This window comes from Mesoplodon densirostris, chromosome 2 (assembly GCF_025265405.1).
Source record: "Mesoplodon densirostris isolate mMesDen1 chromosome 2, mMesDen1 primary haplotype, whole genome shotgun sequence".
NCBI classification, from domain to species: domain Eukaryota; kingdom Metazoa; phylum Chordata; class Mammalia; order Artiodactyla; family Ziphiidae; genus Mesoplodon; species Mesoplodon densirostris.
Window position 1 is genome coordinate 136,851,607 of NC_082662.1, and position 19,519 is coordinate 136,871,125.

At 37.0% G+C, this 19,519-nt stretch overlaps 1 protein-coding gene across 2 annotated transcripts in view; it reads right to left on the minus strand.

The window, feature by feature from the left end:
• INTS7 (integrator complex subunit 7) overlaps window positions 1-19,519 on the minus strand; it is a 90,605-nt gene that overhangs the window by 61,860 nt on the left and 9,226 nt on the right. Inside the window, exons 2-7 of one of the 2 annotated variants that reach the window (XM_060090933.1) lie at window positions 17,825-17,954; window positions 16,505-16,651; window positions 15,240-15,377; window positions 9,084-9,130; window positions 5,007-5,206; window positions 4,404-4,526 (exon numbers count right to left, since the gene is read on the minus strand). In XM_060090933.1, coding sequence (XP_059946916.1) covers window positions 4,404-4,526; window positions 5,007-5,206; window positions 9,084-9,130; window positions 15,240-15,377; window positions 16,505-16,651; window positions 17,825-17,954 — 785 coding nt within the window. Of the gene's footprint in view, window positions 1-4,403; window positions 4,527-5,006; window positions 5,207-9,083; window positions 9,131-15,239; window positions 15,378-16,438; window positions 16,652-17,824; window positions 17,955-19,519 lie in introns of those variants that run through there. The other variant, XM_060090934.1, reaches the window with a different exon arrangement.

Sequence of the window (19,519 nt, forward strand, 5' to 3'; positions counted from 1 at the left end):
TTGATAGGACAATAACCATGTAAGTAATTGGAAATATTCTGAAAACTCTATTCCTGGAAGAAGTTCCAGGTTCAGATGGACTTATGGCACTTTTAAAGCTATACCCTCAGAAGACAGAAAATTCTTATGTCATAGCTCTTAACCATTTCAGAGCATGGAAAGGGCAACTATTTACATTGCATTTACATTTTATTTATAACTACTTACATAATATTTACATTGTATTAGGTATTGTAAGTAATCTAAAGATGATTTAAAGTATATAGGAGGATATACATACGTTATATGCAAAAACTATACCATTTTATACAAGGAACTTGAGCATCTGAGGATTTTGGTACTCAGCAGGGGGTACTGTAACCAACGCCCCAAAGATGTCAAGGGACAACTGTATAGCAATTAAAGGAAAAAAACATGCAACCACATGAATGAGTCTCATCAGTATAATGTTGAGCAAAAGAAGTAAAAACAAACAAAACTAAACAATATTTTTAGGGAGGCATATATATAGGTGGTAAAACTATAAAGAGCAAAGAAATGATTATCACAAAGGTCAAAACAGTGGTTTCCATTGGGTGGGTATTAAGGCTTTGATCAGGGAGAACCATCTGAGAGAAGGAAGCAGGGTTCTGTGATTTTGCAGTGTTCTCTTTCTAGCTGGATGGTGGTTACATGAGTTTTGATTTACAATTATTATTTAAACTATTAAATATACATTGTACATACTTTTTTGTATGTGTGATTTATCTCAAAATAAGGTAAGAAATGAGATAGAATAATAAAATGCTCTCACTTGGTTTGGTTCCCTAAAGTGACTGAGCACATTCTCTTCTTGGATAATATGTTTAGTAGAAAAAAACACCAGAGGACAGAGCTCTCTTAATTCTTAATTAAGTCCTCTTAAGAAGCTCTCTTAAGCATATTAAGTCTCTCTGAACCCTAATTTGCTCATCTATTAAGTGCAAATACTAATTACTGTCCTTATGTCTTGGGATATTTGTGACTATCAATCATAATATACCAAAACATGTTTAGAAAATTGCAAACAAACAAACACAGCAGCTCAGTTTTCATAATCTGAAATTCAAAGGTTTTTGTTACACTGTAGATATGATCATACCAAGAGATAATAAAATCCATGAAAGTAAGATTTATTTCTGACAATTTTCCATTTCACTTTAAACAGCACTTTTTTTTTTTTTTTTTTTTTTTTTTTTGCGGTACGCAGGCCTCTCACCGCTGTGGCCTCTCCCGTTGCGGAGCACAGGCTCCGGACGCACAGGCTCCGGACGCACAGGCTCAGCGGCCATGGCTCACGGGCCCAGCCGCTCCACAGCATGTGGGATCCTCCCAGACCGGGGCACGAACCCGCGTCCCCTGCACTGGCAGGCGGACTCCCAACCACTGCGCCACCAGGGAAGCCCCCTAAACAGCATTTTTTAAAAAGTGGTGCATCTGTCATCAGTAATGGGTAAACAAATAGGGTTCCACTTTAAGAAAAAATATAAAACATTAATTTAACCTAGGAAATGCTATAAAAGATGTCACATTAAAAGTCTAGAGACTGAGATCTGTTCTTGTATTTACAAAAGAAAACTTAAGAATGTCTTTTCCGGGCCTCCCTGGTGGCGCAAGTGGTTAAGAGTCCGCCTGCCGATGCAGGGGATACGGGTTCGTGCCCCGGTCTGGGAGGATCCCATATGCCGCGGAGCGGCTGGGCCCGTGAGCCATGGCCGCTGGGCCTGCGCATCCGGAGCCTGTGCTCCGCAACGGGAGAGGCCACAACAGTGAGAGGCCCACATACCGCAAAAAGGAAAAAAAAAAAAAAAAAAAAAAAAAAAAAAAAAAAAAAAAAAAGAATGTCTTTTCCTCTGTGTGAAAAGGAGAAATACAGTTCGCTAAGTTACCCATTCAGTACCTTTCTCTAATAAATACAGTCAGCACCAAAACTGTTCTCCCTAAATTGAGTAAAGGAAACAAGAATAAAATAAACAATTTAACTGGGCTTCTCAATTAGCCTTGGTGCTGCTATGGGACAATTAAAAAGAAACTGAGAGGCAAGTCTAATTCACTAAAACAAACCTAAACATTAAAGGATGCAACTTTTTCAATAACTAAGTAATATCTTTGAATGGTGACACAGCATAACTAGACTTATCATGGTGATCATTTTGAAATGTATAGAAAAAGATTACTATGTTGTATAACAGGAACTAACAGTGTTGTAGCTCAGTTATACTTCAAAAGCAAGCACACAAACAAACAAACATACAAACAAACTCATAGAAAAAGAGATCAGATTTGTGGTTACCAGAGGCACGGGGTAGTTGGATGAAAGCAGGCAAAAGGCACAAACTTCCAGTTATACGATAAATAAGTACCAGGAATGTAATGTATAGCATGATAAATATAATTAACACTGTTGTTAGGTTATGTATGAAAGTTGTTAAGAAAGTAAATCCTAAGAGTTCTTATCACACAAAAAAATATCTTTAAAATTCTTTAATTTTGTATCTGTGAGATGATGGATGTTCACTAAACTTATTGTGTAATAATTTCATGATGTACGTCAAATCATTACACTGTATACCTAAAACTTATATAATGCTCCGTCAATTTTATCTCAATAAAACTGGAAAAAAAAGAAAGGGAAAAAAAGAAAGAAGTTTTATATATTTACTTTGCCACTTCTAACTTCTGCCACCAATATCAACAATGCTCTTAGAAATTTTTTAGATTGAAACACTTAGAAAAAGACAAAGATAATATTGGGTTGGCCAAAAAGTGTCTTCCACTTGTAAGTAAAACTAAAAGACACCTTTTTCATTTCCACCAAAAACTTTACTGAACAACATATTCACCCTTTTGTGCCACTACCTTCTGTCATTTTTTAGGCAACTTCATAATTCCATCTTCCCAAAACTTTTTATCTTTTTGAGCAAAGAACTGTTCCAGGTGCCTTTTACAGTCTTCCAGGGAATTGAAATTTTTTCTATTAAGAGAATTTTGTAAAGACCAAAATAAATGGAAATCCGAAGGTGCACTGTCTGGTGAATACAGCGGATGAATCAGAACTTCCCAGCCAAGCTGTAATAGTTTTTGCCTGGTCATCAAAGAAACATTCTGTCTTGCATTATCCTGATGAAAGATTAGTCTACTGACTAATTCTAGACACTTTTCGTCAAGTGCTACTTTCAGTTGGTCTAACTGGGATAGTACTTGTTGCAATTAATCCTTTGGTCTTCCGGAAGGTGCTCATAATAGAGGACTCCCTTCCAATCCCACCATATACACATCACCTTCACTGGATGAAGACCGGCCTTTGGTGTGGTTGGCGGTGGTTCATTTCACTTGCCCCATGATCTCTTCCGTTCCACATTATTGTACAGTATCCACTTTTCATCACCTGTCACAATTTTTTTTTTTTTTCGGTACGCGGGCCTCTCACTGTTGTGGCCTCTACCGTTGCGGAGCACAGGCTCCGGACACGCAGGCTCAGCGGCCATGGCTCACGGGCCCAGCCACTCCGCGGCATGTGGGATCTTCCCGGACCGGGGCACGAACCCATGTCCCCTGCATCGGCAGGCAGACTCTCAACCACTGCGCCACCAGGGAAGCCCTGTGTTTTGTTTTTTTTTTTAACATCTTTATTGTAGTGTAATTGCTTTACAATGTTGTGTTAGTTTCTGCTGTATAACAAAGTGAAATCAGCTATACGTATACACAACTTGTTTTAATAACGCAATGTTTTTGTTACGTTTAAGTAGAGAATCGCATGTGGAAATATAACTTATGTGGAACCCAAACATCAAAGCGATTAACATAACCAAGCTGGTGTAAATGATTTTCAATGCTTGATTGGATATTTTGAGTATGTCAGCTATCTTCTGTGGGGTATAATGTTGATTGTTCTCAATTAATGTCTCGATTTGATGGCTATCAACTTCAACTGGGGTATTCAACCATGAAGCAACATCCAGCGAGAAATCTCCAGCACAAAACCTCACAAACCACTTTTGACACATTCAGTTAGTGACAGCACCTTCTCCATACACTGCACAAATCTTTTTTTGCGTTTTTACCTTTCTTGAAATAATAAAGCATAATAGGTCAAAAATGTTGCTTTTTTCTTCCGTCTTCAATATTAAAATGGCTACACAAAAATTCACCAATTTTGATAAGTCTTGTATTAAAAGTATGCTGATATGACAGCTGTCACATACAATCTAACAAAATTGTTTCAAATGAAGTTAAAGACAACTAAGTGCCACTAGAGCGATCTTACAGAAAAAACCAAACATTTTGGCCAACACAATATAAAAATGTAAAGCAAAACAATATGCTCTATTATAATGCTATATTATTTTTCTATATAAAATATTAATGTTCAAAGTTCTGCATACCTGAATGTTTTCCCTACTCCAAGTATGTGGTGTTTTACTGGCAAGTAATTTCAGATCTTGAATAGCAAGTCTCTTTACTGCTTTCCTGGGGTCATTCTTCAAATACTGCAATAGAAGCTGAATCTACAAAGGAAATAAGTAACTCCATGAATGATACTGTCACTGAAATTATCATTAGGGATGCAGTGTAAGTTAGTGAAACTTACATTTGAGACAGGGCTCATTTCGAATTACAGCCCTGTCATTTATTTGCTATGTGCCCATGTTTGGGCCTCTTTCTCCTCTTGTATAGAAATATACTATCATTTAACTTGCAAGGTTCCAGCACAAGACCTGGCCTCAAACACTCAATTCTTCCCTTTTTTTTCCCCGCCAACTCCATGCTCTGCCATGTACCCCCACCTCCCCCTCATTTCTCTCAAGGCTCCTAAGAATCAGCACTATGAACAGAGGAAAAAAGCAAGCAAAAGGAAATGAAACCTTCTCTGATCTTTATCAGAGAAAGGGATCTTAATGTTATCAAAACTTATGGGTTACTTATTTTTTAGTGTATACTTAATATGCAAGTTTATTGAAAAGGCAGTTAAAGAAAATTGACATTACCTGCTTAGGCGTATCAACCAAAGATGAAGCTGCAAGCAGAGTAAAGGTGTGCAAAGAAACAATCACCATTTTGTTGGAAGGATAGGATGTGACTAGCTGTTGTAATAGCTCACGAGCACTGGACGCCAATATTGCATCATGGTGCATGTGCTGCAGGATAGGGATCAACTTCAGCTTCAAGTCTACTGGCGTGGCTAGACCTAGATACAGAAAGAATGCTTAGAATCTCTGATCATCATCCTGGATAATAGTTCACAGTTAAAAGGTCTGATTCAATTAGCAAAATGACCATTTAAAAACAAATAGTGGGCTTCCCTGGTGGCGCAGTGGTTGAGAGTCCCCCTGCCGATGCAGGGGACACAGGTTCGTGCCCCGGTCTGGGTAGATCCCACATGCCGTGGAGCGGCTGGCCCCGTGAGCCATGGTCACTGAGGCTGCGCGTCCGGAGCCTGTGCTCCGCAACGGGAGAGGCCACAACAGTGAGAGGCCCGCATACCACAAAATAAATAAATAAATAAATAAAACAAGTAGTATACTAGTATTATGGTTATAACATTAAAGCTAATTATATACTAGAGCTAATCAACAAGTTCAATAGGTTTTTTTCAAAAGTATGTATCCTAACATTAAGTTGTGGGTGCTTATTAAACTACATGCTGATAGTAGAAAATGCCCTTAAAAGGCACAGTAGAAAGCAGTCATATTTGCTGCCTGTTTCTTCCCAAAGGATACTAAAAGATATACACATACATGTATACATATACACATGTATATATACAAACTCAGTGGTGAATATTTGATTATATTTACAATTTTAATTATTTCCTTCAATTTTAAGTCATGATCAGGATGTGAACAGACTGTGTATGGAGCAGTTTTGAAACTCTCTGAACTTTTGTAGCAATGCCTTTCTTTACAGCATACAAAGCTGGAACTCCATGAGGATTAATTCCAAAGCATCTTTTCCTGTCAACATTGGAGCTACATAGACAAAAAAGTCTTTTCTTCTACAGCATGGCTTTGAGGTGACAGTGAACAAAAAACTGTCAATCATAAAGTACTACACATATGTCAAAAGCTAATTTATCTCTGCTGATCACTGGTTTTGCCACTGTGAAGTAACTGTTAGTGGAATAAGTAAATATCATTTCAACATCCAACAATGGCTTACATCAACTAAGTCCCTTACTATTTGGCCTCTCTTTGAGTTTAGCCAAAGCAGAGAGTCCCAGGAGATGGGAGGGAGAAGAATGAGGTCAGAGCATTTACTCCCTGGTTTTCTCTCTGCAGGATCGTATCAGGCTTATGTTATTATTGTTTTGATCCTTAAGGTACTGAATGCATTTGAATGACCAGTCTATCTTTGAAACTCTTTCTCAATAGCTTCTGCTTTTTCACACTCCTCCTGGTTTTTGTCCTTTCTCAATCTCTTTGTATTCTCCTCTTTATCCACACTTTAATTTCTGGTATTCCTTGGGCTTGGTAATATATTATCCTCTTACCCTATGTACTTTCCCTGAGTGAGCTTATATAAACCCATGGCTTCTATTACCAGCTATATGCTTTTAAAGACTGCCTCCCCCTCGCCTCCCTGCTCCCTGAACTTCAGATATGTATATCCCATTACCTCTGGTCATCTCCAATGGGATGTCTCAGATGTATTTTATACTTAATACAGCCCAAAGAGAACTTCTGATCTTTGCTACGAAATTGCCCCTCCAACTTTTCCCATTTCAGGATATGACAACTCCATCATTACAGCTCCTCAGAACTTGGAGTCTTTCTTGATTCCCTTATTTCTCTCACACCCACATCCAAATTTATCAACAAATCTTGTTGGTTACAATCTTCAAAATATAACCCAAATCTGACTGTCTTTCCACCTTCATTGCTATCACATTGGTCCATTTCCACCACCATCTCTTGACTAGACCATTGCAAAAGTGTCCTAAGTATTGTCTCTACTTAGGCCTTTCCCCATGGCAGACTCCTGTCGCATATCTCCCCCTTCTCCTCTGCAAGTCTATTCTCAATCCAGCAGTCAGAGGGACTCTTTGTGTTTACAGATATTTTTACTGAAGGCTTAGGGAGACTCAAGATTTTACTTTGCAGAAACACAAGCAGCTTAAAATTTAATTTAAGGATACTTTATTCCTAAAACTTGCTCACCACTTCTGTATCTTGAACTCCAATCTTCCTCCACCTTGCCCCCATTCCTACCCCTGTGTTTTTCTCCCTGTCTCTCTTTCTACCTCCTAATTCCTGTTCATTTACTTTCATTTTAAATTTATTTGTTTTTATTTAATTATTTTTGGCTGTACTGGGTCTTTGTTGCTGTGCGCGGGCTTTCTCTAGTTGCAGTGAGCAGAGGTTACTCTTCGTTGTGGTGCGCAAGCTTCTCACTGTGGTGGCTTCTCTTGTTGCAGAGCACGGGCTCTAGGCACGCAGGCTTCAGTAATTGTGGCACGCGGGCTCAGTAGTTGTGGCTCATGGGCTCTAGAGTGCAGTCTCAGTCGTTGTGGTGATGGGCTTAGTTGCTCCGCAGCATGTGGGATCTTCCCAGACCAGGGCTTGAACCCATGTCCCCTGCACTGGCAGGCGGATTCTTAACCACTGCATCACCAGGGAAGTCCCTACTTTAATTTTTCACAGATAAAACTTATGGAACAAAAATGAATCTTAAGTATGCATATTAATGGTTTCTACATATGAATATATCCATAGAGCCACCACTCAAGCTATACAGAATCCTCCAGCGCCCTAGGAGGCTTACCTCTATAGCTTACAACAACTCCCTTGCTATTTACCATCTCTCTGGGTGGAGAGCCCCAGCAGAGGGGAACAGAAGAATGCTCAGGACCGAGTATTTATTCCTTGGCTCCTTCTCGGCAGGGTCACATCAGGTCACATCATTCTGAAGGTCAGTTTTTCAAAGTGGCCCTCTTGATGTGACTCCAAGTTCTGGTAACCACTCCCTCTCCTGTACCATAGAGGGGTATAGGACTACATCATCCCCTATAGTTTACCCTGCCCACACCTTTGTAAATGGTTGCTTCACTAAACCCTACTTGAATTATCTCAGCTCAAGTGTGACATCTGTTTCCTGCTGAGATCTTGTCTGATACAGCAGGCATTCAATAAAAACCTGCTCAATGAATGAGTGATGCTTCCTTCTAATGATAGCTTTCTGCAGGACAGCCCTTTTCTGGCAGCAGGGAAAAAAGACAAAGGAATAAACGGAAACAGGACAAAGCTCAACCACTGTATCTTGGTCTTCAAGTAAGTGATTTTATTGTGGCTCCATTTCCTTTTCCATAAAATAGAGGTAGTAGTATTACCTAGCCAAGTCTGCCAAATTGCACAATTCAAAGCTATGCCATCTAGAAATACACAAAGAAAGTCACGTTCTCTAGAGCTGTGCAATGCTGTAACCTCAGATCTTCCTTTTATGAATATTATGAGGGTAAATGGGGTAGTACATGTGAAGCACAGTATGGAAGATGAGATTAGAATACTAAGGCTTTGTAGGCTACAGTGAGGAATTTGGATTTGAGTTTCGTTGCAATTGGAAGATACTGGAGGGACACTAGCAGAGTGAAGAGAGTCCCAGAGCTCCTAACAGCACAGCTCTCCCCCAGGTCAGAATGTTTTCCCCATAAATATCTGCATTTCTCACTCAAACATCACTTTATCAGAAGTCTTCCTTGATCAACATATATAAAACAGTAACTTCCCCCCTTCTATCCTGCCATCTGCTCTGGGGACTCTCTATACTTCTTACCGCACTTGTTCCCCACAGCACCTGATACATCATAAGTTTACTTATCTGTTGCCACCACCAACCCTTCCCCCATTAGAATGTAGGTTACATGAGGGCAAGGGCTTTGTTTTGTGTACTACTGTATCCTAAGCACCTAGAATAGTTCTGGCATTTAGAAGACACTTAATAAACATTATTTGAATGAATAAATGAATGAATAGTGACTAGCACACAATAAGTACTTAATAAATGTTAGCAGCTATTATTAACATAGATCCCATTAAGTTACTTCATAATACCAAATGAAGCATACATACCTTGAATCATTTCACTGATTTTGTTACAGATTCCTACAGCAAAATCCCTTTGGAAAGAGAAAACAGCAAAATCTTTAAAACCAAACAATTAAATTTGCTTCAGTTTTCCGAGGACTTAAAAGAAACAGAACACAGTAAGCACAGGAGAAATGCAATACTCCAAATCGTAACTAATATTCCTAAGGTCAGGTGCCAGGGGTGGGGTAAGAAATGCAACTGAAACCAAAACTCCAAACAGCAGTGGGCTTATGCCAACACTGTTCCCACATGATTTTCAAGGAAAGATGCTCTGATTTATGAGCATTGTTGCAATTTGCATTACTAAATGACACTGTCTGAAAGACTCAAGGTCACTATCTCAGTCTACAATGTTTTAGGACACACTTTTAATTAAGAGAAGCTTTCAACACACAAGCGATCACTTACGTAAACAATAAAATATATACCAAATATTCTGAATTTTAGAAAAACAGAGTAAGTATGAAGTAGTAGAAACGCAGTAGGAAATATGGATAGAATCTTACTAAGAGCCAAATTATTTAAAAGTGGCCGTTTTTTTAGATTAAAGACCTAAATGTAAGACTGGATACTATAAAACTCGCAGAGGAAAACAGGCAGAATACTCTTTAACATAAATCTTTTTGGATCCATCTCTTAGAGTAATGGAAATAAAAACAAAAATAAACAAATGGGACCTAATTAAACTTAAAAGCTTTTGCACAGCAGAGGAAACCATATGCAAAGCAAAAAGACAACCTACAGAATGGGAGAAAATATTTGCAAACGATGCAACAAAGGATTAATCTCCAAAATACACAAACAGCTCATACAGCTCAATATCAAAGAAACAAACAACCCAATCAAAAGATGGGCAGAAGATCTAAATAGAAATTTCTCCAAAGAAGAAAGAAGACATACAGATGGCCAAAAGGCACATGAAACAATGCTCAACATCGCTAATTACTAGAGAAGCACAAATCAAAACGACAATGAGGTATCACCTTACACCAGTCAGAATGGCCATCATCAAAAAGTCTACAAATAATAAATGCTGGAGAGGGTGTGGAGAAAAGGGAACCCTCCTATATTGCTGGTGGGAAGGTAAATTGGTGCAGCTACTAGGGAGAACAGTATGGAGGCTCCTTAAAAAACTAAAAATAGGGCTACCATATGATCCTGCAATCCCACTACTGGGCATATACCCAGAGAAAACCATAATTTCAAAAGATACATGCACCCCAATGTTCACTGCAGCACTATTTACAACAGCTAAGACATGGAAACAACCTAAATGTCCATCAACAGATGAACAGATAAAGAAGATGTGGTATATATATACAGTGGAACATTACTCAGCCATAAAAAAGAATGAAAGATGCCATTTGCAGCAACATGGATGGGCCTAGATTGTCATACTAAGTGAAGTAAGCCAGATTGAAAAAGACAAATATGATATAGCTTAAATGTGGAATCAAAAAAAATGATACAGATGAACTTATATACAAAACAGAAATAGACCCGCAGACATGGAAAATAGACTTGTGTTTACCAAGGGAGAGGGGGAGGAGGGATAAATTAGGAGTTTGGGGTTAACATATACACACTACTATATACAAAATAGATAACAAATAGGACCTACTGTATAGCACAGGGAACTATACTCAATATTTTGTAATAACCTATATGGGAAAAGAATCTGAAAAATAGATATATATATGCATAACTGAATCACTTTGCTATACACCTAAAACTAACACAACATTGTAAACAAACTATACTTCAATTTAAAAAATAAAATAAAAATTAAAAACAAAGTAGGCATTTAAAAAATATTATATATGTGTAAAGTATTTTCCAAGGCGTTGCTTTTGAGTCTGTTGCAATTGAAGTATCACTGAATGTTGCAAAAGTTATTAATAACATGAATGTTTGGGATAAAACATTATATAACATGTAAGGAAATATGATACAGATCATATGATCTAACTTGGCTCTTTTAGTCATGATAAATTATACACAGGGCATGGAATACTTCCCCTCTGCAGTTCAGATGTCTATATAAAACATTTTCTGCCATTAAGATATTATTTAATATTCTCTGACAAAATGGAAAGCACACATTAAGTACACAGTGGTTGTCTGCAGGAAAAGTACCATGCAGTCATTTGAGTTTCGAGATGAACTACCCATTTTTTTTCATGAAATTCCATAATTATTCAGAGTTGGCTATTTGCAGATATTTTCTAAAAAGATGAATAAAGTAAGCTTGTAACTCTAAGGAAAGTAACTGGGAAAATTTTTTGCCAATCTTAGCTTCTAAGCAAAAATTAGCATTTCAGAAAACTTGTATCTGTCACCATGAGCTTGACAGCTTAATATTTAAAGACCTTCCGATGAGATCAGTGGTGATAGTAATAAATGTGATCCTTTGATATTTTACAATGAAAAAGGTCAACATTTGGAAGACCTGCATAACACAGTGAACCAATATTTTCCAGAAGACCAATATCTAAGTTATAAAACCATACACGGGTAAGAGAGGCCAATGGCTCTCAATGTAACAGTACATATTCACTGGTGGTTTTAGAGTTCACAGGGCAATTAACGTTTAAGAACCAACACTTTTCTAGTTTTGGTATAGTATCAAAGAAAAACATCCATAATTACCTATAAAGCCTTTAAAAACACTCCTCTCTTTTCCAACTATATATCTGTGTGAGGCTGGATTTTTTTCACATATTTTAACCAAAGTAACATTGCAACAGAAACAGTGAACACAGAATCAGATATGAGAATCCAGCCAGACATTAAAGAGATTTGTAAAAATGTAAAATAAGGCCACTCTTCCCACAAAATTGATTTTTGTTTTCGAAAATAATTATTTTCATAAAGGTATTATGTTAACATATTAAGAATTTGTTACTTTTTAAATGAACTAATAAATATTTTTAAAATTTAGGCATTTTCATTCTAATACAGTAACTATCAGTTGATATAATAATCCATATAAACAAAAAAAGCTCTTTGAGGACTTCAATAATGTTTGAAGAGTATAAAGGGATTCTGATACCAAATAGTTTCAAAACTACTGCTCTGATATCAGCCTCACATTTGATAAGAAAAAGTAAGTTGTAAATGTCTTTCAGGTATAAGGCAAAAGGTGTATTAGGTATGTATAGATGACCTGTTCACGTTTCTGAGTGCTCTTGTACTTGTTATTCCTCCTGCTTGGAATATCCTTCCTCTAGATTGCTGCCTCTTCTTCAGCAACCAGTTTCAGCTCAAATGTCACCCACTCAGTGAGGCCTTCCCTGATCACTCTACCTAAGCAGCTCACTCAGGTCATCATCACAATGACAAAACTGTTCTATCTTTCCATAACATTAATGAGCAGCTGAAACTATTTTGTGTTTACATCACAACAGGTCATTCATCTTTTCCACTTCTGTATTCCTGGTGCTTGGAATAGAATCTGGACATGATGGATATTCACTCTTCACTAACTATATAATAACTTTTTAAAAAATAGTATCTTTTTTTTTTTTAATTTTTGGCTGTGTTGGGTCTTTGCTGCTGTGCTCGGGCTTTCTCTAGTTGTGGCGAGCGGGGTCCACTCTTTGTTGCAGTGCGCGGGCTCCTCATTGCGGTGGCTTCTCTTGCTGTGGAGCACAGGCTCTAGGCGCACGGGCTTCAGTAGTCGTGGTGCACGGACTCAGTAGTTGTGGCTCGTGGGCTCTAGAGCGCAGGCTCAGTAGTTGTGGTGCATGGACTCAGTTGCTCTGTGGCATGTGGGATCTTCCCAGACCAGGGCTCGAACACGTGTCCCTTGCATTGGCAGGTGGTCTCCCAACCACTGCACCACCAGGGAAGTCCCACTAACTATATAATAACTTTTATAACAACTCAAAGTTTAAAAGTCTGTTACACTCCTCTAGGGTCAATAAACTGCAAGTTAGAAGCCTGCAGTTTTCTTTTCTTTTTTTCTTTTTTTTTGGTCTAATAATATTTTTTTAAATTCTTAATGTCAGCATTAAGAATATGTTAAGAATATATAGTCTTGTATGGTGAAATAAACAGAATAATCCGATTCTCCAGCTTCTTCCCCCCACCCCCCACCCCCAAATTCCAATGTCACACCATTGGTCATACACTCCTGCACTCTTACCATCTACTGGTACCAAGGGGCTACTCCTTTTAGATGGTGAGTACACCCTTCAGTTCACCACAGTCACCACGTGAAGTCACCTCTCTCATTGACAATGCCTCCCTGGTCCCTGAAGGCATTTGGGTTTGCAACTCCTGCTCTAGGACTAGCTCTTAAAAATTATAACCTTTTTCAGAACAAGTCACACGTGGTTGTGGTAGCAGACAGGTGGAAACAGGATTCAATAAATTCTTAAGGTCTTTTTTGGCCAGTTTCTCTAATTTGTTTAAGATCCAAAATTGATGGAGATACTAACATAAAAATCCATCAGTATTGGTTGAGATATTTGATCTCAAGCCAGGTCATCACTTCTGGGGGAAGAGGTAAATGCTAATCTGAAAAAGACGTATTTCCTTATTCACACTCTGATACATCTAGATAGGTCCTTCAGACTTTCCTATTGCACTAATTTGGTATTTTTAAACATCACAAATCACAAGTATACCATATTGAAGCCTGGTATGTGAAAAACTCCTTCTACATAAACTATTAAATGTTTACTGGTCATCAATTAAATAAGAAAAAAATGCCAACTTTCAAAAGCACAAATAGGAACTGTCTTTACTCAGATATTTCTCTTCCTCAATTATTGCCACACCTACAACTTTCGATCAATGAATTAAAGACTATATGCTTTCTATTCTCTAATCTCCTTTTCCAATGAGTAATCCTGGAATTCTGAAGGCTTCATAAGAGCAGCTGAAGAGATGAATGTGCATGTATTAATAAAATATAAAGGAAGACTGTTGGTGATTAACTCTTTCAAGTCTTATCCAAATTTAGCAGAGGCTCTTAATGTAAATGCTACTTTTAATTTAAAAAAATTCATTAGTCATCTGATTATAAAACCAAAACTTGCTCCTAGCAGGATATACAGAAAATTATAAAAAAGAAAACAAAAATAAGATAACCATCTTACCAACCAGAGACAATATTTCAATATATATCCTTCTAGTCTTTTTTCTATTACATAAATATAAATATTTGTTTTTAAAATAAATCTATAATATCATATAACCTATTATGTAACCTATTTCCAAATATATTTCTAAAATATATGCATTACAAAAGCTGATACAGTATTTCGTTGTACGGTCCTATCTATCTTACTAGCACACTGGTTGGAATTTAAGTTGTTGCTAATTTTTTGGGTTACTATAACCCTATAACTAGCATCCTTGTAAGTAAATATCAGTACACATTGCTGACTCCTTAGGATAAGTCCTTATAAGTGGATTTTCTAGGTCAAAGGAATGTACATGTTTGAAGCAAAATACATATTACCAAAATATCCTCCAGAAAGCAATGCTACTTCCCCATCAGTCACTAAAGGGAATAATATATATTTTTTAGAGAGGATAATCAAGCAAGTCAAACACAGTAATAAAACTACGGTCAACATTTCATCAAAAAAAAAAAATATATATATATATTTACACACACACACACACACACACACACACACACACACACACACACAGAGATATACTGCTTTGTAAGATAGTAGACTATGACATCCCAAAGAAATTAAAATTGGTTTCAACTCAAGTTACTGTCTCTGTCAAACTGTGCACAGTTCTACTCCCAAAAAGCTAAACTTGAGAAGACAGTAAGAAAGCAGCAATTTAGTATTAGGACTGTATGTCTGGCGAAGGCTGTTCAGTAGACAAAGCTTCTGCTCCCCAGTGAAGCCTTCCCCAACTACTCTAATCACATGCTGATCCTGTCCTTCTGGAAACTCTAATTTCATTTACAGTTAATGCCAACATCTGTACTTAACTTTTCTGTTTTATGGATTTAAGTCCTGTTTTCCCAACATGATGGAAACCCTCTTGGAAAATACACCTTGCCATTTACATTTTTCTGTATCCTTTAGTGTTTTACATACACAGATGAGTTATTCCTTCAAAACCTCTTCCTGGGAAGCCAAATTATAAAAGGCCTATGCTTACTTTGACTGTGCAGAGAAGTTAGCAGCAGCAAAAACAGCAGCTTCAACTTCTACGTTATCATGGGAATCCAGACTCTGACGAATACTATGATGAGCATTCTTCCTCTCAGGAATTATTGATGCCAGACTTCCCAACATCCTGCACAAACAGAGAAACCCAAGAAGAATGGAAATACAATAAGCTCAAGGTCAGAAAAGGAAGAAACAGGCAAAGCTAAATTACCAAAGCTAAAGTTTACAGGTCATTCCATAAATCTCAGGTTAATAAAGTATCAATTTTAGAAATCAAGCAGTGACTCAAATTCTAAACACTTTTCCATACTTCAATATGTCAGAAAAACTAACATGGCTTATTTAACACAAGCAAAACTTTTAAAAATCACCTTGAAGTACATGCCAAGTACCAAAGAGAGCCCAGAAAAAGAAACTTGTAAATTATTAAAGCATCAAAATATCAATTTTCCAATGTTGTATAAAGAAGTCCATTTTAGCAAAGCATTAAGAGTTCAATACTTTTCTTATTAAGCAGATCCGCAAAGTAAAAAGTAAGACTTCCCAGTCTTTTCTTCAACATCAGTGATTACTTGTATCATGATTTTCAAATCTCTCCTCAATATCAAGAGAAGAGAGGAGAATGCTCCCTGGGGCTCATATCAGAATTGAGGAAGGAAGAGTTTAGCAAAGTGAGTTTCAAACAATCCAAAAATTATGCATATAATTTCATAGATGATAGATCTAAAATGAGGATTTTGGCTCAAGCTGGATATAAGGCTTACAAAATGAAATTCTAACAAAACTCAAAAAAAAAATTTTTTTAATGCCAAGAAAGGAAAGGAAAGGCTGAAGAAACTAAGATGGTTATATCTGGCATTCTCCAAGGAGTCCAGATATAAATTATCATATACAGAAACAAGCACATAACCAAGGATGAATACAGAAAACTGACATGAAACAGTAGAACAAGGTCAGGAAGGTAAAAGTTCAAAATAAGCTGAGGCTAAGCCACATGCACCTTAGAGTTATCAGATCAGAACATCCACCCACAAAGAGAAATATTTCAAACGTAAGTTACCAAAACAGTATCATAGACGGTTAGCCGCAAGGCATTTACAGATTAGGATGGTTACCATATTTTCTCATTGACTGTCTGTAGAAAAAATAAATTCTTAATATTCAAAATGATAAAAGTAAATATATTGCCTTTTGGGGATATATAATCACAACTCAAACAATCTTGTGGTGACTCATTAGCATAACAGAGTATACCGGAGTGTGATGGCTCTTGCTACAGGATCATTACTATGAATCACAGAGAAAATCCTCTTCACAAATTCATCCACATTTAGAATCTTCTCCAAATGCTTCTCACTTTGTTGAGTAACTTTAAGAACACATAGCCTCAGGAAATTGTTTCTATGAAAAACCACAGATAAAATAAATTAGACCACTTTATAAAGTAGTATTTAATTAGGAATCAAAGCAACACTAACGATATTAATAAATTTTAGCAATAGGCCAATGTTTTTCAATGTTAATATTCTCTGTCTTACCACTGAAAGAGTTAAAGTCTGTACAGTCATCCTGTGATATCCATGGTGGGGAAGGGGACTGGTTCCAGACTACCCCCTGCCATACCAAAACCCTTGGAGGCTTGAATCCCTTATACAAAATGGCATAGTATTTGCACATCCTCCCACATACTTTTAAATCATCTCTAAACTATTTACAATACCTAATACAATATAAATGCTATATAAATAAATGTAAATACAATGTAAATAGTTGCCAATGTGTGGCAAACTCAAGTTTTGCTTTTTGGAACTTTCTGGAATTTTTTTTCCAAATATTTTTGACCCATGGTTGGTAGAACCCATGGATGCAGAATGCTTAGTTGCAGAGGGCCAACTGTACATGAGATGCGTACTAAGCATAAGCAGTTAGCAAAGCCTGCAGTCCTGCTGCAAGGCACCAAAACAGTAGTAACATTAAAGAGAAGCCCTGGACCCAAACTCAATCTCCTCAGTCATATTATAACCAAGAAGATGGTCATCTTCCTCTCAAGCTAATTCTACAACATCATTTCTCCAAGTCTGATTTGGTGTGTGTATAAGCACATGAATGCATGGAGAAGGGTGGAAAGAAGTGGGAGAGGGAATGGCAGAGGGAAAAAAATAGGTGTATATTCAGTGCTTGCTTACCTGTTTCAGGCACTTCACAGTGACCCATAATCTCATGTAACATGTAGTTTCATGTTATAAAATAAACTGTTAAATCAGAAACTTCTCCAAACTACCTGCACAAAGCCACAGATATTTCTGAAATATACAATAATATATTAAGGTTGTTTTAATTTTGAATTACCCTGTCCCCCAAAGAAATAAGTACTGTCTGACTTATATCCTTCACTTTTGCTTAAAATGCCATTAAATTTCACACCAAAATTTGATGCAAATTGCCATGTGCATCCATTAAAATGGTAATGAACCATGTGGAAGTCCTAAAAGGCAAAAAGAATACAGACCACAATATAAAACAAAGAAATATGAACCATGTGCTTTAGGACAGCAAGGCCTTAAAAAGACTTACCCAACTCTGAAAACATCAGCTAACTTTAGGAAAGCAGAATTGATGAGAATGGGGAATGGATACTTCTGAAAGAGCCTGGGAAAGCGGACAACTGCTTCACACTGTTCACCAAGTTTGCCAGATCTTAGACCTATGAAGAGCATAAAAAGGGAAGAACAGATTACAAATTTGTGGCTACAATAAGGCAAAAATAGCAAATATCAACACAGTATTACAGAGTAAAATTATTTACACAGTAAAGTAATAATCATTCTTAACAATTAAGTAAAGTACAATTGTAACTCATTACCTTTTCAAAAATAAAAATGGCATAGGAAATAGTAATTTGGTAAAGTGTCACTTTTAGATATAGAATAATGAAAAAGAATCTATTTTTTAAAAAAGATTGAGTTGATAAAATATTTGGGGCCATAAGTAAACCTCAACAAATTTAAAAGGACTGAAATCATACTATGTATGTTCTCTGACCATAATGGAATTAAATTAAAAATCAGTAAGAGAAAAATATCTAAAAATTCCCAAATATTTGGAAATTAAGCAACACACTGATAATCAATAAGATGAATCACTGAAAGAAGTGAAAGGGTGAAAGAAGAAATCAGAAGGGAAATTTAAAAAAAGAAAAGAAAAGATAAAAAGAAACTCAATCCTTAATTTGCACCATATACAAAAATTAACTCAAAGTGAACCATAGACCTAAATGTAAGAGCTAAAATTATAAATTATATAGAAGAAAATACAGAGGAAATCTTTATAAGCTTAGGTTAAGCAAAGAATTCTTAGATAAAACAAAAAAAGTGGAGTTTTTAGATTAAAAACATCATAAAATTAAAAAGTGATAAGTTAAACTCTATCAAAATTAAAAACTTCTGCTCTTCGGCTTCCCTGGTGGCCCTAGTGGCACAGTGGTTAAGAATCCGCCTGCCAATGCAGGGGACACAGGTTCGAGCCCTGGTCCGGGACGATCCTACATGCTGTGGAGCAACTAAGCCCGTGTGCCGCAACTACTGAGCCTGAGCTCTAGAGCCCGCAAACCACAACTACTGGGCCCGCGTGCCACAACTACTAAAGCCTGCGCACCTAGAGCCCATGCTCCACGACAAGAGAAGCCATCGCAATGAGAAGCCCGCGCACCGCAATGAACAGTAGCCCCCACTTGCTGCAACTAGAGAAAGCCCGTGCGCAGCAACAAAGACCCAATGCAGCCAAAAATAAATAAATAAATAAATTTATTAAAACAAAAAACTTCTCTTCAAAATATACTGTTAAGAGAATTAAAAAAACAAGCCACATACTGGAAGAAAATATTTATAGAACATGTACCTGATAAAGGACTTTATCCATAGTTCTTATATCTCAATAAAAAGAAAACTTAATTTTTTTAAATGGGCAAGATTTGAAGAGAAATTTCACTAAAGAGGAAATAAGGATGGCAAACATAAGCATATGAACAGATACTCGTCACTGTCAGTCACCCGTGAAATGTAAATTAAAAACCACAGTACGACACCACTACACATCCATTAGAATGGCAAAAAAGACCGACAATACCAAGTGCTAAGAGGATATGGAGCAACTAAAACTCTCATACATTGCTGGTGGAAATGCAAAACTATACAGTTCTTTGGAATACAGTTTGGTCATTTCTGATCAAGGTAAATATACACTTACTATACACTCAGCAATCTTACTTCC